This window comes from Momordica charantia, unplaced genomic scaffold (assembly GCF_013281855.1).
Source record: "Momordica charantia cultivar OHB3-1 unplaced genomic scaffold, Mcharantia_2.0 BLBB01000172.1, whole genome shotgun sequence".
Classification (NCBI taxonomy): domain Eukaryota; kingdom Viridiplantae; phylum Streptophyta; class Magnoliopsida; order Cucurbitales; family Cucurbitaceae; genus Momordica; species Momordica charantia.
Window position 1 is genome coordinate 27554 of NW_028275328.1, and position 14764 is coordinate 42317.

Consider the following 14764-nt stretch of genomic DNA (forward strand, 5'->3'; position numbering starts at 1 on the left):
AGTGAGCATCGTTTAGCGATAATTGACATGTATCTCCAACCAAGAGACTGTGAATTCGATATCCCACCCCTAAAAAAAAAGTATGATGTGGATAGATCAATTATTAATGATGAAAAAAATCACCACTCAACCCGACCTCCCGCTCTGATACCAAGGATGAACAAACGACCATTCAACTCATCAGCTTATATATATATATATATATATATATAAAATGTCGATAAAAATATTAATAAAATGTCGGAGATACATGTTAATTCTTTTATGGATATCTAACATTAATTTTGTGAAATGTCAATAAAAATATTAATAAAATGTTGATGTTGATGGATATTTATAGAAAATTATAAAAATAACAAATATGTAAATTAACAAATAAATATTTTACCATGTCGATATCAGTGATATTTTGTTGATGTTTTTTTATCAAATTTGTTCCAATACTATGGAAATGTCGATTAGCCCCTTATGTCAATGTTGAACCCATAAACATATGAAATTGTCGACACGTCGACAAAAATTTAATATCCTAAACATAATTCAACCGAGTTAATGCAATGCACTATAAGATTCTCCTAAACGTTAGAGGTTCGAACCGAATCCTTTCTAATGGGACATGGATTGAAATGAAGAAAAAAGAAAAGTAAAATGAAAAAGAGAAGGGAGAAAAGAAAGAAAGAAATAGAAAGTGGGATGGAAGATGAGTTGGGAAATGTAGCAATAATTGGGGGCAAGAGGGAAATATGATGGGGCCTTATCTGCAAAAACCACAACCATTTGCACATGCCATCACCCAAAACAAGACCTGAACTTGGATTGGATATCTCCCACTGACAAACACCCAAGCAATTGTCTTGTCTCATAAGATTTCACAATCTTCAACACTTGTCCCCACCCAACCATTTTTACATTATTCTCCCTCTTTCCAATTTGGTCCTTTTATCTTTTATATTTTTCAATTATACCCTTCATGGCCCTAAATATTCAAATTTGTTAGGATAAACTTACGGGACATGATACTTAGAGAGGCTGGATCGATCCAGTAGGTTGGAATGAGGAATTTGAAACTTTGCTCTCTTAAGTGGAAATTTGATGCTTTGGTCCTTGAGTTTTCGAACTAGGTTTAAATGGTCCCTCAACTAACGCCTCTATTAGATATCTTACAAAAAAAGCTGATTGGATCGGCATGACATATTTGAGTTGGAAAATATCATTCATCATGTGGATATTTACTCGCATGCACTAGATGTTAAGTCATTGGGTAGCGCAATATTGAATAAAATAAGTATGCGATGAAACCTCAATACATTCACGTGGAATATAACACGGCACTGATCACTATATATTATTGGTCATTGTGCAGCATGATCAAATAATTTAGTAATGCAATCATAAAATCTTAGAACGTAAGGTTGTGTTGGTCCTCCATGCGAGCATTTACAGATGCCATTTATAAACTTTAGACCGTATATAGTCTAACACGATCTTATCTTCCATGACAGGTTAGAGTTTGTGATTGTGCCGCTAAGTTATCTGATTTTGCTACACGATAGCAAAAAATGTTCATTGATCGCGTGAGTTATCAGTGTGATATTACATTCCACATGGATGCATCAAAGTTTCATGATGTTCATATTTTATTCAATTGCGCCACATTGATAGGCATAGCGCCACGGAGAGAGGTGAATAGACGCAACGAATGATATTTTCCAACTCGGATATGTTCATTGAGAGACCATTTAAACATTTTCTAAAAATTCATAGACCAAAATGTGCATGGCTTTTAAAACATAGGGACCAAAGTGACTTATAAAGTGTAAACTCAAGGACCAAAAAGGGTTTTTTTTCCCAAAATTTTTGTAATTAACATCTAAAACGAAAATTATTATATATGTTTCACTTTTAGCAGAGGGATAAAAAATTGGATCTTCGATCTCTAGAAACATAGCAAGATACCTTAACAAGTGAGCCAATGTTAGGTTGGCACGAAAGTTTTTTGTGTTATACCGTAATATTTCAATCTTAGTTTTATAACTTGAATTAACAATGCGAAGCAAAAATCTCATTTTCATTGTTTTTTAATTACATAACTTCTAGTAAAATAATAACACTTCGATCATTAAAAAAAAATCATATTCATTTGCTTACATGACATTGGTACTCAAGCATATGATATTTATAGAATTGTATTTATAATTTTTAATAATTGAGAAATATTTTATGGTCCAAAACCATTCTTGAAGTGATTCAAAGACAGATATGATTTAATATCAATAATTTCACTCAAATAGGGAAAAGGGTCAAAGAAGTGTTCCCCACCAACACAGACCTCTTTGTAAGAACCATTGAATACTAAAAAATAGGTTTGCTGTCCTTTTGAATTTGATTCATTTTAGTCATTGTATTTTCAAACAATGACTATTTTAATCTGTATTTGCAAAATTAAACATAAACTTTATACATAATGGAAATCTTTTAATTCAAATTTATAGTTGCATTTCAAGAAATTAGTGAGTAAAGTGATAATAAAATTTTTATGGAAAGAAATGAGATAAAGAATCAAATCGAAGGACCAAGATGATCACTTTTAAAAAATACAGACATCAAAATGGATACTTCAGAAATATAGATACCAAAATAATATATGAACTTAAAAGAATAATTAGGAATATAATATAATTGAGATTAAATATTATAAAAATAGTAGCTAAAACAATAATTATATATACATGGTGGATCACAAACATATGAATATTCAAAAAGTCTACTTCATCTAAAAAATTATGTTAACCCAATTTAAATAGGGAGCCTACTCCCAACCCTACACCATTTAATATAGTCACAAAATTTATTAAACATTTAAATCTAGAATTGATCACAAAGATATTCAAATAAAATGTTGGTTGATTAAAAACATTAAACTAAAAGGAGATGAAAAATTATTTGGGAGTTTATGAGAAAACTGGATACTTGTATTCGTGTTGAGCCTTCTCTTAGAAGGCTACTTATTTAGTATATTTTGAGAAATTTTTAATCGGTGGTAATTCATATTGTTATATTTATAAATATAGTAAAATAAAAATATTTCATATGATTCCTTTTTTACCCTCGTACATTATTCATTTATGTTTATTGGTGAGAGATGAATTGTCATATTGGTAAATATAGTAGCAGAAATTTTTTTAATGTGATTCCTCTTTTACCCTCGTACATTATTTATTTACATTTATCGGTGAGAGACTATGTCATTGATACACATCCATCACGGATATAATTTATCATTAGATCGGAGGTTCAAAGCCCCGATTACCCCCAATTTGTTGTACGAGAAAAAAATGTTTTGAGATTAAAGATAAAATAGCTTGAGGCCTATGCATTCCTATATGTCATCCATTAATTTGATGTCAATTCAACCTCAATGTTGGCTAAAATTTAACCCAGACAGAAATTTGTCACTACCAAACAAAGAAATAGCAAGTATTTCCTTAAACAAGAAAATTGTTAATGGCACAACAATTATTCTATACAACTCTACAAATATGATCTACGAGACCCATTTTCTAAATTCCAACTTTGAAGTTCAATTTAAAATAGGAATACAATTCAAAAATCATGATCGATCGAAGAGAAATATCAAGAATATTGTCACCTGTTCATTAGTTAGAGTAGCTAACACCAATATTTTCCATGCTCAGAATTGAATAACTCTAATCCTAAAAATAGGCTAAGTTATGCATTATCATTATTCCTAGGTAGCATTAATATTGCACAGACAAGGTATAAAAATATAGAGTTCTACTTAAATCCACAAGCTCACCTGGGCACCTTCAATGTCCAAATTACCATTTCAATCAATAAGATTTGCCTATTCTCAGCAACCAATGTGTAGAGGTGCATAGTCAAGCTCTAGGTTCCTACAAAAAAACCGAGCAGGTACCACGAACAACTGAATGAGAATGAAAATAATGCAGGTAATACCGTTATTACGTGAAGGGGGTAAAGAAATAAGAAGAAACAAAAGTAGATTGCAAAAGTTACCCCATACTTGAAGTCTTGTGATTAGTCTTACATTATCCTTTTGAAATCATAAATATTTTACCCTTTTTAATTCTATGGCCAAATATAGGTTTTAGTCCGGAGTGTTTTCAATATAGTCCCCAGTGTAAGTTCGAGGCTAATTTCTCATCTAAATTTGTCCCGAGTGTAAGTTCATCATCAACCAATTTTAACATTCACAACAGTGAGGGTATAATTGAAAAATGTTAAAACAGAATGAACTAAATTTAAACTTTTTCAACAATAGAGACTAGAATGAAAAACACTATAACGTTAGGGATTAAAACATATATTTAGCTTAATTTACACATTTTTCTCTCTAAACTAAACTTTCTTATTTCAACCAACGAAAATGCAGATGCGGCACATCAAAATTGCAGAAGTTACCCCAACATCCTATCCAAGTGTAAGTATTACTTCAATTAGATGAAAAAGTTAAGCCTAGAATAGAAGGTACAGTTCTGTAAAGTGTAAGATTTATTATTATTTTTTTAAGATAAGAAACCAAACTTTCGTTGAACTATAAAGTGTAAGTATATATAATTTTGTCGGCCTAGTTCAACTAGTTAAGACATTACATACCAGTCTTAAAAGTAAGAAATTCTCACCCCTACAGCGTTGTAAAAAAAATTGGTATGTAATTTCAATTAAAGAATGTAGATATATTATTTGCATGGATGCTAAATCTGAAGTGTAAAGGTAAATATAAAGTTTTGAAATTCACCTCTTATAAATCACATTGAGGTTATTATTTCGCCATGTAATATGGATACCCGCCCATTCCAGCAGGTGCAGTCGGGTGAAGTCCGGGAGCCTCTTTCACTCCAATCGCTTGATGAGGGTATGGCATTTGGGGTTGGCCCGCATACGAAGCGTGTGCAGCCGTAGGACTAGGATACGAAGCAGGATATGCAGGAGCTTGGGGATAAGTATAGCCAACAGGGGCAACAATGCCGTGTGATTTTCCGGGTTGAGGATATCCCGCTGCTACTGGATATGGCATGGAAGGAATGGCTGGGGATACTTGAGCCTGCACCATCTTGCTCCTGTGGGAATCGGCAAGCTTCACAATGATGTTCCTTCCCTACAAAGAGTCAAAACATCATAGAAATGCTTACATATGGAAACAGACTTACAGAGAATGTCAAAGATTCTAAACGGACAAATTTTACTCCATATCTTAAGTAAAGAGAGGAAAGTTTTTCAATTCTTTTCAATATGCAAAATAAAGAGGCTTATTTAGAATCTTAAAAATTCGATACTCAATTGCCATACACGTTTCTTATTATGTTGTTAAATTTAACTAGAAGAATGAGTCAACTGTCGCCCAAGTTGCACTACAAAGGATTTGCTGAACAGCTTTAATAGTATGATATGAAACAAAGGAAAAGTGAACTCTAAAGAACTTTACATATTTGTATACATAATACATCAGTAATATATTATCCTTTTCATTGAAGGTTACAAGTTATTTGCAATATTTTGACATATGGACAAGAACATTTCTAGTTTGGCTCTTGAACTTGATTGTGAACATTCTTCATTTCTACACAATCCGCTTTTGTTTGTTCCCCCTCTAGAATATTATTTTCAGTTTACCCCTTCCCCTTTCAAAAATAAAAATAAAATTGATTCTAATAATTCCACATTTAATCTAAATGATTGCTTATGCTTAATTAGAACTCCTTTAAGACTTCATACATCCTCGGCAGATGAGTTAAACTAAACCAAATATTTTTCTACCAGTTCAAAATCATATAATTCTAAGTTTTAATTATGGCCATTTTCCTTATATTATGACTTAACAAATAATTAGAGCATTTCTAAGCATTCAAATAACTGGAATCTTCCATTCTGAAGAGTTATTAGTAAAATTCAACAAACTATCTATTTCACAAAGTTAATCATAAAGCTCATTACTAGCTCACCCCAAAGGTCTTGTCTGGATCATCTATTGCCTTCTTTGCAGCCTCTACTGTCGTATAGGTAACAAATCCAAACCCTCTACAGAAACAAACTGTGCAAATTATTACATAGGTGCAGCATTTGTGGATCTCCAACAAGTTATAGACATCAACAGCAAAAAGTCCCAATGAAATGGGAGGAGAATGTTACTAACCGTGATTCATTTGTATCCTTATCATAAGCAACCGAACCTTCTTCTATATCACCATACCTTCCGAAGAAATTCAGCAACACTTCACTTGAAATATCTGGTGATAAACCTCCAATGTAGAGCTTCCTCTGTGCTAAATCTGGCGTTGTACTTGATCCGGTTAGACCCTCGCAAGCCAGATTGCAGACAGCCATGCGACCCTAGAATTAAGAAGGATTAATCAAATAAAAAATATTCAGTTCTCTTGGAATCTTAAATATCTTATAAAACCACCACCGGCTATGATGAGGTGGAATGAAGAGGTGATTGTGTTAATTGAAAGTCTGTATGCTTGCAGGTGGATAGCCCATCTATCAACTACCCTTAATAATCTCCTTTAAAGGCATAGCATAGATCTTGTTCAAGTTATGAATTACATGTCATGTATAAGAGTTAGTTAAGTTTAAATCTTTATAAAAGTTATGTTGATCACATATTACGATCCAAAAAGCAAAAAGAATACTTCTCCATTAACCCTAAGCCAGAAGCTAACATCCTATGAACAAAGAAATGATCGAGAAAAGGAGTGCTTGTTCACAAAACATAATACAAAAATGTCTAAACTCTAAAAAAGAAGAGATCGCATTATTCATTTTATTCCTAATAAAAGATATACAAATTGCTTCATCCCATCCCAACTAGTCTCACGCACATTTAACTCCTTCAAAAAGTAACCAGATCAAACAGAAAATATTTCCACAACATTTGCAAGGGGTAAGTGCTTGCCTCAATAATTTTGCTAGGAGCTTTTAAAGCAGCTTTAGTTGACTCCATGTGCTTGTAAGTAATGAAACCATATCCACGGGACTTTCCTGTTGCTTTGTCATAGATAACAGCTCCTTCTTCAATTTCACCATGCACGCTAAATGCCTGAACATCAATATAATTGTCACAACTTTATTAAGGAAAAGAGAGAGAGAGAGAGAGAGAGAGAGAGAGAACACTGTTCATTGTAGATAGAAGCCAAGGAAAAAAAATTGATTAAACAAGTGATTCAAAGATTTAATGTTCCAGGTCTAGGCACAGATAGAGTCTAGAGAACATTCCCAAACATGACAGGCAAAACACAAGCAACAACCAATTGCACTCACAGCACACAATGTTTCTGAACTGGTATTCCAGGCCAAGCCACGAACAAAAAGCTTTCGATTGACAGGATCTGCACTGGCAACACTTTTTATTTCTTCTGCAATGGAAGGATACTGGGACCCTCTTTATGCCTCAACATGCAATGAAAATAAACACACATTCACCATGTCAATCACACAGGATACAATTGGAGCAACACCCTTGTGATTTCCGCTGTGTATACCCACAAAAATGTGTCCTTACTATGGTTTTAGTAATGGAATTTACTTTCAAAAGAAACCTTTAATTTTGAGAACTATAAATATAAGAATTTTCTCAAACAAATAGCTTTGAATTTGAATTTTTTTATGAGTATTGAACTTATATAAGTTTATCTTCCTTCTAAAATAGTGTCTTAGATAAGTATCCTAAGACAAATCTGAATTTGGTTTGAAATACCTTTATGATAACATTTTGAACGGTGTTGATATGAGAAATCTAAGATGTGACACACTGTTTGACAAAACAAAGCAAATCATCCAAACATGCTAGATGAAATGTAATATATCAATATTGTGCATGTTCATGAGGAATAAATAAAATATTTCTTAGAGGCTGGGAAATGTGGCTTTAAGAATTAAAGCTTGCTTCGCTAATAATTTTGTTAGCAGGCCAACTTCCATGCTAACGCTTAGAACAAAAACACCCATTTGGATCGCCCTAGTTGTAAAGATTTGGAATGTTCAGAGATGCCCTCTAAAGTCCTAGGCTCAAGCTACAGATAGAAAACTTAATAAAACTTGTGCTCTCTTAGAGTTGGCTTTGGAGATAGTAAGAGTGGGCCATCAGCAAAATGCAAGGTGCGGAAAAAATGCTTAGAAGAAAGCCTTTTTCAATCCCATCAATGTATTGAGACTAAACTTCAATCACAACTCAATCATTGGGAGCTGCAAGTTCTAATATTTCTGAAATATAACAAACTCCTGAACAAAAACATTGAATTCTTTATCGATCACAATAACAGCTTCAGAAAAGGTTAAACCCCTAGCATCTACGATATGACAGTTTCAAAGCTTGGGAAGGTGTCTACTAGTTTTGAAATTATAAATGGGCAAGCTGTTTACTGGTGCTTTTACAGTGGGAATGCCTCATACATCTAGGCACCAATTAGATTCAGAACAGAACATCCGCAGCATTGGCATCCACATAAATGAGTTAAACTTGGATGATAGGAGTGTCCTTAACCCCATATCTCATCAAATAGCGTTTGCCCATGAAACAGAAGGACACAAGCAGTGGAGAAATAGAAGAAGAACTAAGAAAGTAAAACGGTACGAGCATTCTTGAAAAGAAAGAAGAAGAAGAGGAGGAAACTGCAAATGGAAGTCTCGTTTTAATCAAGAAAAAGGTAGAAGGAGACGCACAGTCTGGCGAGGAGATCGACGAGTTGTGGCTTGGGAAGCGGTTCCAGTAGAGAGCGCAGATGTTCCACCGACGAGAATTCGCAGTTGGCGACGGTCTCTCCAGCTTCCTCTTCTTCAAATCCTCCATTTTTGTGTAGGTTATCCAACACCGTTGGCGCAGAGTTGAGACTGAGAATGGACTGTGAAGCTGAGCCCTCGTGGGAACCGGACCGGACAGAGGCCTTAGGGCTTATTTGGCATTGTAGATGCTTTATATATATATATATATATATATATATATAAACAAATTGGGGCCTTGGGCAAAGGTTGGAACTTCCGACCTTAATGACTAAAGCGAGTATAGTTCAGTGTTAATTAGTATGTATCTCCAATCAAGGGGTTATGAACTCGGGTGGATCTATCGAAATGAAAGAGGGAAAATGGTTAGGTCGGGGTGCAAACCAATCTCTAGAGAGTGAAGAGTTACTTACTTGGAGCTGATGACAATTCGTGATGACAATTCGTGATGGCCTAGAAACAATGGCCAATGAGGACACTGAACTGATTAATCTAGAGTTGGATTCCACGGAGGATGTTCAACTTCTCCTAGGCCATATGGATGTTTTCACATAAATTACTTGGCTTCCGAAGGATTTCAAGAATTGTGAAGCGGAAAGCGACTTGGATCGATTCAACATGTCAAGAGAAACTCAAATTCTTTAGCTCATGATATTGTTCGTTTTGCGATGGAAGAGGGGTTAGAGATGGAGTGGTCGTCAAATCTCCCTCTTTGGTTATCGAGACTTGTAGACTCTGATTTTTCTAAGTTTTGTTTATCTATATGTAGTATTGAACAAAAAGAAAAGGTTGTGAGTTCAATTTTCAACCTCAATGAAATGAGAAAATGTCAATTATCGCTAAGTTGTACTAATGTCATGTAGCTCATAGATTATTAAATTTCAAGAATCACATTGACACATACTCAAAACTTTAAAAACTAGCTGAAGCGAGCATAGTTCAATGATACTTGACATATATCTCTAACCAAGTGGTTGGGAGTTCGATCCTCCACCCCACATGTTGTATTAAAAAAAACTTTAGAGAACAAACGTGTTCATTTTTTGAAATTTCATAGACCAAATAGACACTCTAAATCTTATGGACCAAAAGTATAGTTTATGCGTTGTTTATACACGTCGAAGGAAAACATTATTTTAAACTTTGATTATTTGTATTTATCAATTGATTTTCTTTTATTGGGACTTGGATCGTGTGTTAGCACCAATATGTTATTTGAACCATACATACCACCAACGTGTCATATGAACTATACAATATGAGAAATGGTATGACGGAGATGCAATTGTGGATTTTCTTAATTAAGTGATGAAAAGTTCTATATTCTTATTTTATTACGGTAAATCTTTAGTTATTTAGTACGGATATGAAGTGTTCATGTCAAATACGAATTCGTCTAGATACACTATGGACACATGTTTGACACATCAATTTAAGTCACCGAATTTTAAAACTAAGAAAATGTTTAGCCCACTTTTGCAAAAAAAAATAATAATAAAAAAAACAAAAAACAAAACAAAATGCCCAGCCCAGTCCAGCCCAATTTTAGAAGCCCATAAATAGAAAAGAAAGAAACATTAAAAAAATAATAATAATAAAACTAAAAAACGATGGAAGCCCTAAATCACAAAAAAAAAAAAAAAAGCCCACGCACGACTTCTGCGATCTGCCCTCCCACCACGAAAAAGAAACCCACGCTGCTTCCTTCGCCGATTGCGTTCGCCGCCGCCACCGTCAGTTTCGCCGTCGACTCCTTGCCGCCGGGACACCGTACGCCTTCGCCTTCTATCACCTTTGCCGCCGACGATTTTTTTGTTAGCATTTCGTTCCTTTTTTCCTCTTAACTTCCTATGAGTTAAACTAATTAGAACTTGAAGCATGTTCAACTGAATAGCATAAAATTTTTTGCATTCCTAACATTACCATTCAACCAAATTGTTAGGACGACATCTTCAACTTTCTTTGTATTGGAAACTTTGTATTGTAGCGTTCATCGAATGTTGGTACATTTAGTATTTTTATGCTAAATTTACACATATCATACCAAAAAAAAAAAAAAAATGATCCCAGTGTCTGTGCCCTAGTTTTGTAGAAATGGACTTATCGCCGTGGTGTGGGTTCTTAGGTTATCTGTCATGTTATTTACCATCTTCAATATCCAGAGATTACGTTTCTTTTCTTTTGGTTTTCAGGGCTTCTGTGAATTCTCTTGTGAAGTATCAATCGAGTTAGCAGTCAAGTTATCATGGTTGGTTGGCAGCGATATGTTCGGTCTATGCTTGGCCATGTGCAGAAGAGAGTGGAATTGAGTTACAATGTAGCTGCCAACTCTAATTGTTATCGCTTGCAATCCTCCCTCTCATATGGTCAGTTGTACTTCCTTTTGGATAAATGTATGAATTATATAATAAGACGTTCTTCTAGCCCATTCAAGCTTTAGTTATTCATCAACACATTAGACATGTATGTCAGAAATGAAAATGGGGTTTACTTTTGAAATATGTTTGAAGTGTATGTGTTTACTTGACTTGTCATTAACTTTGCACTATAATTGTTTTTCTTTTCAACTGTTTTTGTGGTTTTTAATAATAATATAAATTACTGTTATAAAAAAATTATTTTTTACCCTTGTACTTAGATATGTTTGTCAATTTTTGTTCACCCTTGTACTAAGTTGTTAAATTTAAGCCTTAAAAGTTTTAATTTTATCAAGACTTGAATAACTCATGAAATTACTCATTAGAACTTCTGATTTCCTTCTTAATTTAGAGTGGAAACCTATTGTTCAGCGGCTAACCTTTGGTTTGGATAACAATCTACCTGAAAGTTGTTCAGAAAAAAACTAGCCAATCGACCAACTAAAACCTAGGACACAGACACGGTGATACATGTCAATTAAGTTTCCTCATTTTTTATACCCTCCTAAAAACTAAATTAGGAAATTACAGTTGAAATGTTTTTAAGAATAGTTTAAGGTTTTTTTTTTTTTTTTTTTGGGGGGGGGGGGGACCTGAAAAAGCAGAAAAGCAGAAAATGCTTCGAAAAAAGCTTCCAAACAACCCCACTCCTTAGCAATCAACTTGCTCTGGTCAACCGCTTGAAGCTTACCAAGGTCTGTTTTTGAGTGTCACTTTGCAAGTTTTGCAAGTTCAAATTAGAGATTTAATTGGAACCGATCAATTGTGTGAAGTCATATAAAAGAAGCAAAGCTTTAATGAAATTGTATCAACACACAGTTGCCCATGGTGCATTTTTGCCAAAATGATAACGAGAACGCAAGTTTATTGATTATGTTGTTACAAATAATAAGTCCTAAAGCTCCTATATGAATATGGAGTTCCTGATCTTTCACCATTTTATTGGATAGGTCACAATCCCGATGTTTCGTCTTTCAAAGAGGACTTCTCCTCTTGAAAGTGTTAAATGTTTCGCTTCTGACTAAAATCAATATAACCACAGCACAATCTTAGAATTGAAGTTCCTGAGTTTCTCCAATTTCTTATGCAGGGAGTTGCCTTATCTACAGAGACTTTTGAAACCATCTTCAGCAGGCATTACACAACCTTATTATCAGTGCCTCCAGCAGATGGTACACTCGCTGGCTATACCATCCATTGAATCTCTATGAAATTAATCCTTCATTTTTTGAAAGAAAAGTTATTTCTGAAAAAAAATCTTCAGGGTATTTGTGGTTTCTTTTCACAAAATACTTGAATATATTTTATTTTCTGAAAAATGCCTTCGTCCTGTTCTACTTTTTTCCTTTTACAGGGAATTTCCAGTTCAAGGTTTTTACTTGCCGATAAATCTGAGGAAGCAGCAGTTTCATCACCTCTGACCTCTGCTTTGGCTTTAAGTAGTGGAAAAGAAGGAGATAAAGACCAAAAAGTAGTATCTAAACCTTCCAAAGTCCAAGCTATATTAAAGGGAATCAAACAGGTATAGTCTTTAGACTTTCTCTTGTTACTAACTCATCAAAAGCTTGAGTAAGAGAGAAAAGCTATAGCTTAAACTTGCAAACTTATTTTAGTTTGAGATTCTAGAATTACAGAAGTTGATAAATGTTAAAGTTTTAATGATATTTAATTAATGCTTAATCAACTTGCTTACTATATGACCTCTTGGCCCCATTTCTGGAACCAACTTTTAGCCGTTTACCGGAAGTATTTTCTTAGTATTGGGTTTTGGACTTTTTCTGTCCGGAATATTTCCCTCCGGTCAAGTGTGGTAACCCATTTCTGTTAATTAAAGTTGGTTTCCAAATAAAGAAAAGTATTTACCTTTTCTTTTGACACATCAAAGAAAAAACAGTTAATACGTTGGTGACATTGAATTGTTCTACCAGAGTCCCAAGAAAGTCAACTTGGTTGCTGCATTAGTTCGAGGCATGCGTGTCGAAGATGCACTGTTGCAGTTACAATTGACTGTAAAGCGTGCTTCAAAAACTGTTTATCAGGTGAAACACTAATTTACATTACACTGTGATCTGAGTATTTCATTGATTTCATTTTTTGGGAGAGTTTTAACTCTGGTGAGAAATCAGCATTCAAATACTTGAGTCTGGTCAACCTGTTTTGAAGATTGGCTCCTGGTCTTGGCACATAAAAAGGAGAGGATGGGGGAAAATGTATCTAGGACCAGGACTAGACCAAAACGAGAACTTTCATTTTTTTTTTGAATTATTATTGTTTTAATTTTTTATTTTTAGATCTATGAGCATTCGGCCTCCAGGGGAACTTTTTGGCTATGCTATATTTGGTTGTCAAGGAAACTTATGGAATATTAAATCCTAGGTATTGGTGGGGCTGGCTGAAGCAACTTGACTAATCTCACGAGACAATTAATTGATTCTACTATATTTAGTTGTTAAGAAAACTTATTGGATATTAAATCCTAGGTTGGTAGGTGGTTGGTGGTCACCATGATTTGAACTCGTTTTCTCTGTGTTGTTTACTCTTATTATTAATTTTTAATTGCCTTAAATGACCCGTAGGCCAACCCATAGTGGTCACTTTTATTTCTCCAAAAGGCCATTTGAACAATATAATAATTAATGGTTTGGGAGCTGGATGGAGACTGTTGGAAGATTTAGACATTGACCTTGCTAGTTAATGTGAGTTCTATGTTACAAATTGTGCTCCCATTGTTCTGGCAGATGCACCCTCTTTTGGCATTGATAATATTTACGAACGTTTTCTAAGAACTTTTCGTGTCGTGAATTTGTATTTGTGAAGGTCATTCACTCGGCCAAAGCAAACGCAACCCATAATCATGGAATGGATTCAGATCGGCTCCTTGTTGGTAAATGAAGCAATCAAAGATAACCCGGTGGTTATATTTTATGGTTTCGTTTTTCTGACTTGTTGCTATTTTGTACAGCTGAGGCATTTGTGGGCAAAGGATTCTTTAAGAAAGAAAAGAATATCATATCATGCTAAAGGAAAATGTGGAATTAAAGTCAGACCAGAATGCCGGCTAACAGTTGTTGTTAGGGAGATAACACCTGAAGAAGAGGCAGAGATAGCCAAGCTGAGAGTTAGCAATTTCCGCAAGCTGACCAAGCGTGAAAGTCGGCTCGTACCTCATAAGCTTATTGAAACCACGCCAATCTGGAACCGAAAAGGCAAAGCTAGAGCAAATGAAGAAGGTCGAATGGCTTCATAAGTTTTAACGGCCTCCAGTTGAGTTTCTTCATCTCTTTCTGCCGATGCATTGTTTTCTTCCATGTTCTTTTGTTCTAGACAAGTTAGGGAGGAAAAGTGATTTAATATGGAGAATGTAAGGATACGTTTTGCATAAGGGAGCAATCACATTGTGTTATTTTTCTTACATTCTTGTATAGATCATGTGGCCTCACTCGGCGAAGATTTACTTTCATTTAGGGTATGTTTGGGAGTGGTTTTGACATGTCATTGTCAAAATCACTTCCTTTTTCCTTCATCACGAATTAAAAATTTTGATTTTTAAGAAAGCTTTTGGATGTTGATTTGAGATAATGTCGACA

The 14764-nt window shown here is 34.5% G+C and overlaps 1 protein-coding gene and 1 pseudogene across 3 annotated transcripts; one reads left to right on the forward strand and one right to left on the reverse strand.

Annotated features, from left to right (window-relative positions):
* Positions 1-3631: 3631 nt before the first annotated feature.
* Positions 3632-8838, reverse strand: LOC148207191 (UBP1-associated protein 2C-like). 2 transcript variants are annotated; one of them, XM_088118486.1, is made up of 7 exons: positions 8704-8838; positions 7303-7423; positions 6938-7081; positions 6176-6372; positions 5985-6060; positions 4781-5140; positions 3632-3914 (listed from the first exon to the last, which is right to left on the reverse strand). In XM_088118486.1, the coding sequence occupies exons 3-6, from the start codon at positions 6983-6985 to the stop codon at positions 4805-4807; spliced, it is 657 nt and encodes a 218-aa protein (XP_087974612.1). In that variant the 5' UTR covers positions 6986-7081; positions 7303-7423; positions 8704-8838; the 3' UTR covers positions 3632-3914; positions 4781-4804. The 2 variants fall into 2 exon arrangements, with proteins under 2 accessions (XP_087974612.1, XP_087974613.1); XM_088118487.1 differs by lacking the exon at positions 7303-7423 and having other exon boundaries at positions 8704-8814.
* Positions 8839-10372: 1534 nt separating this feature from the next.
* LOC148207192 (uncharacterized) lies at positions 10373-14589 on the forward strand (annotated as a pseudogene). The gene is made up of 7 exons (XR_015788100.1): positions 10373-10574; positions 10953-11133; positions 12268-12349; positions 12532-12699; positions 13106-13216; positions 13995-14061; positions 14140-14589. The product of XR_015788100.1 is annotated as an uncharacterized LOC148207192 (transcript).
* The last annotated feature ends 175 nt before the right edge of the window (positions 14590-14764 follow it).

Excerpts from the sequence above, each read along its gene's own strand:
- LOC148207191 (XM_088118486.1), bottom strand. The coding sequence starts at position 6,985 with ATGGAGTCAACTAAAGCTGCTTTAAAAGCTCCTAGCAAAATTATTGAG. Across the intron at positions 6,061-6,175 it reads AAGGATACAAATGAATCACG|AGGGTTTGGATTTGTTACCT; the intron begins GTTAGTAACATT and ends TTGTTTCTGTAG. Across the intron at positions 5,141-5,984 it reads ATCCAGACAAGACCTTTGGG|GGAAGGAACATCATTGTGAA; the intron begins GTGAGCTAGTAA and ends GACTCTTTGTAG.